This window comes from Onychomys torridus, chromosome 7 (assembly GCF_903995425.1).
Source record: "Onychomys torridus chromosome 7, mOncTor1.1, whole genome shotgun sequence".
In the NCBI taxonomy this organism is placed as follows: Eukaryota; Metazoa; Chordata; class Mammalia; order Rodentia; family Cricetidae; genus Onychomys; species Onychomys torridus.
Genome location: NC_050449.1, coordinates 91,500,391 through 91,504,801, shown reverse-complemented (window position 1 = coordinate 91,504,801; position 4,411 = coordinate 91,500,391). Strand labels below are relative to the sequence as shown.

The 4,411-nt window shown below is 46.1% G+C and overlaps 1 protein-coding gene across 1 annotated transcript; it reads right to left on the bottom strand.

The window, feature by feature from the left end:
• Nucleotides 1-1,535: 1,535 nt before the first annotated feature.
• On the bottom strand, nucleotides 1,536-2,530 carry LOC118587636 (proline-rich protein 23A3-like). The gene is made up of 2 exons (XM_036193639.1): nucleotides 2,525-2,530; nucleotides 1,536-2,402 (listed from the first exon to the last, which is right to left on the bottom strand). The coding sequence occupies exons 1-2, from the start codon at nucleotides 2,528-2,530 to the stop codon at nucleotides 1,536-1,538; spliced, it is 873 nt and encodes a 290-aa protein (XP_036049532.1).
• Between the last annotated feature and the right edge of the window lie 1,881 nt (nucleotides 2,531-4,411).

Here is a 4,411-nt window from a genome sequence, read left to right as displayed (position 1 = left end):
TAGCCCCAACTATGACCTCATTTATTATCTTCCTAGTTTTTTTAATAACCTCAACGGATCAAGGTTCCACATAGCTCTTATGTGAAGACATCTGAATAATTAAATTTTAAAATGAATTCATTTATTCAATCAAATATTTGAATAATTTGATGAAGTCTTTTTAGTTACTTAACCAAACCAACACAGACACCTTCCCCTTTTTATATTAAGAAACATTAATAAAGAGCTTCTTCAAGAGGAAAAGGACTACTGGTCAACTATGATGAAACACATCAGCCTTTATGATAAAGTGGAAAAGTCAACACATCTCTTAAGACTGGACTGCCTTTATCAAGCATCCTGTCCCACCTGGACTTACTATCTCATACAGATCCAGTAAGGAAAATTAAGCTTGTCAAAATTGGCCTGTGCTATTTTTCTCATTAGAACTATCATTGCCTTTATCAACCAGCTGGAAGAACCTAGGCATAAATTATTAAAGTAATTAATATTTTGTTGCCTGTCAGATAAAATATGAACTATTTTATTCATTAGTAACAATAAACAAAACAAATTCAGATCCTGTAATTATTCCTATACCAATATAATCTTATAATTGTCATGGCCTGAGAAGTGTGAAATTCTTCAGACTAGGAGAAACTAAAAACACACAAGAAAGGGGCTGGAGAGATGGCTCCGGCATGGAGATTTGGCTCCCAGCACCGACATGGAAGCTTGAAATTTTCTAACTCTTGTTCCACAGAATCTGATGTCCTTCTGCTACCTCTGCAGGCACCAAGCACAGAGAAGGGCACATACACATATGCAAGCAACACACACACACACACACACACACACTCGAAATAAAAATAAATAAATCTTTAAAAATATACAAAAAGAAATGAATACTTAAAGAAAATACTTGGTTCTTGTGGAACACCCTCCCCCTCAACAAAACAAAACAAAAAACAACCACCTACCACCACCACCATCAAAAACAAAAACAAGTCTCCAAACCATAAAGCATTGAAAACATAATTTCCTCACTTAAGTGTTAAAAGAAAAAACAAACATCTGTGTAGTAAAACTATCTAGTAAAGGCATCTTCAGGCAGTTAGAGCCCTAATGAGGAAAAGCTGCATGGTAAACGGATAGGCACAAAGTAGGAGAGATTAGGGCCAAACTCTACCACCCCCATCATATTATTAATAGCTAATAACTAATTAATCCCAGAAGGGGTGCATGGTAGGGTGGATTTTTAAGGAAACATGTTGGAGTTGAAGTTTGAGGCACCACTTGGGATGCGCAATTTCCTGAGGGTAACTTCTGTATAGAAAAGAGCATAAACAGTCAATTCAAGGACCAAAAGTAGGTGATTTTCAAACAGCATGTGTTCTGGCGGCGATGATCTTTCCTGCAGACCAATCCTATATTCTGCATTCCGCCCACTTCAAAAGCAAGAGTGATCTTCTAACCTTGTAGACTGTGCACAGGCACTCACAATGGCTTTGGGAAGCCTTTCACTTGCAGGACTTCAAGGATTTGTGAGGGGCAGTTCATTCACAGAACAGTCGCCTCCGGGCCTTGCACAGGGGCCGTGGAGGGCATGGAGGGCGCTGCTCTTGAGGACTTGGAGGAGGAGATGGAGGCAGAGGCTGAAGTGGTGAGCTGGGGAAGGGTCTCAGCAGGTAGCTGCTCAGGTCCCAGATGGACCTTGGAGAATATCTCTCGGCCCTAGTGGAAAGCACCAGAGGCCATGGCTCTGCTACTGGGTCCTGAGGCCAAGGACTGTACACTCTTGTGGAGGAGAGATGAAGCCCAGCGGCCTGACTAGCTGAAGAATCCATCCAGGGTGACAGGAAGCCTGGTTCAGAATCTTCTTCCTGGTCATAGGCGTCTTCCAAACCAAAGATGTCTGATACAGACGCACCGAAGGATCCCTGCTGGTTCTGGAACACGTCAAGGAGAGTGGCCTCCTGCGGGCTGGCGGACGAGAACTCAGGCTGTCCAAGATGGACCGAGGCATGGAGGCCCTCGGGGACGAGGATTAAGGTGTGTCCTGGGAGCGACACTTGCAGGACCGAGGTGGGCTCGGGCTCCAGCAGCAGATCGACGCCTTCCAGCTGCAGTTGCATGGCGCAGCCAGCGGCCAGGAACACCACGGAGGTGAGCGCGTCGCTGGCGGGTCCGGCGGGCGCTTCCATGTCGGGCGGCGCCAGGGGCTCGTGGGGGGCGGGCTCGTGGAGGCGGCGGCGCTTGGCCGGGCTGGGTCCTTGTGGGTGCGGTGGCCAGCCGGGCTCGGGGTCAACGCTGGGGCTGCGGGGCCGCACGTGCATCCTGTAGACGGCGCAGCGGGGCCGGCGAGGCGCGGGGTGCAGCGCGGACAGGTGCGAGGACGCGGGCGGAGCGGCTGCAATGCCCGGCTGTGGAGTGCTGCGCTTTCCTCACGTCCCGCCGGATACACCCTGGACGTCAATTATATCCCAAGTGATGCACCGGAAAGTGAAGTCGTGAAATGTCACACTAGGCTCCGCCCACCTCGTACCTCCATTCCGAGGCTCCACCCAGGAGTGGCTGCGGAGCTTTTCAATAGCCCAGGCTGTACTTGAGAAATACTGTTTTGGCCTAGAGGGGGCAGAATAACCTTTCTGCCCCGCCCCCCCCCCCTTTAAAATAACAGGCTCTGAATAGGATTTTAAGATGGCTGATCTTTAGAATTCCTGTTTTCGAGTAGGTTTCAGGGATTCAAAAGACCACTGAGAGTTGGCCAGCCTGGTCTACATAGCTCCAGAACAGTCAAGACTACAAAGAGAGATCCTGTCGTCGTCCCCCCCCCCAATAAATAATTAAAAACTCGGAAAAGAATGCTCCCTCCACTCTCCAAAGATTCAGTTCTCTTAACTTTAGTGTTTATCAAATTTTGTTTTCATTTTTCAGAGAAAATGTCCCAACATAATGGGAAGGTAATGGAGGTGAATCTCAAGTTAGAGTCCAGCCTGGGTCCCGTAGTGGGACACCATTTTTAAAAACAAACAATGCACACCTTTAATCCCAGCACTCGGGAGGCAGAGGCAGGCAGATCTCTGTGAGTTTGAGGCCAGCCTGGGTGAGTTCCAGGAAAGGCGCAAAGCTACACAGAGAAACCCTGTCTCGAAAAAACAAAACAAAACAAAACAAACAAACAGCATGGGCTGGATAGATGGCTCGGTGCTTACAAGCACGTGCTGCTTTTCCAGAAAACCTGGATTCAGTTCCCAGCTCGCAAATGGCGGCTCAGAGTCATGAGTAATTCTAGTTTCAGAGGATCTGGCCCCCTCCTCTGACCTCCACTGACTGCAGACAAGTACTTGGTGTATAGACATTCAGAAAAACATCCATACACATAAAATAAAAATAAATACATCCTTTAAAAAACAACCAAAACTAATAAATGTTGAAGAGTACCACCTGACTTGACTTACAGCTTGTCGTGGCTCGAACCCAGGACTTTGTGCAAGCGTTCTAAGCATCACTTGGAACACATCTCCCACCTCATGGTTAGAGAAATGTACAGGTCTTTCTCTGGCTCTATGAAAAGTGCCTTTAAAATACTAAAGTGAAACATTCAGGAAAAGGTTTCCTGAAGGTTAAGAGCTGTCATAAACCAGGCAGTGGTGCACGTCGGGAGGCAGAGCCAGGCTGATCTGAGTTTGAGGCCAGCCTGGACTACAGAGTGAAATCCAGGACAGGCACCAAAACTATACAGAAAACCCTGTCTTGAAAAACCAAAAAAAAAAAAAAAGAAAGAAAGAAAGCGCTGTAATAACATTGTTATAGACAGGCCCAGTGTGGCGATGGGAGGCAGAAGCAGGTTTCCATCCTGCCTTGTCTCAGGAAGCTAGAGGTCAGCCTCAGCTGAGTGGGGCCCTGTTTAAAAAGTAAATGAAAAGAGGACTGAAGAGAGAAATTTAAAAAATCAATTAAAAACAAAAAGCCTGGCAGTGGCGGCTTGTGCCTTTAATCCCAGCACTAAAGAAGCAGAGGCAGGAGGATTTCTGTGAGTTTAAGGTAGGCTGGCACTACATAGAGAGTTCCAGGACAGCCAGGGCTACAGAGAGAAACATGTCTCAACAAACAAACAAACAATAATGAGAGAGACAGACAGACAGACAGACAGAAGGCTGAGGATGGTGGCACACCCCATTAATCCCAGCACTTGGGAGGTAGAGGCAAGAAGATTGCAGTGTTTGAGATAGGCCTGGCCTGCATAGTGAGTTCCAGGACATCCAGGGCTACATAGAAAAACCCTTTCTCAGAAGAAAAAAAAAAAGAAGAAGAAAGTATTATTGAGAGCGTTAAAAATTGAATATTCTATGTACACGTTCTACAATACACTTTTATTTGTATTAACTAACTAATTAATTTTTCTCTTGAAACAAAATTTCACCTTTAT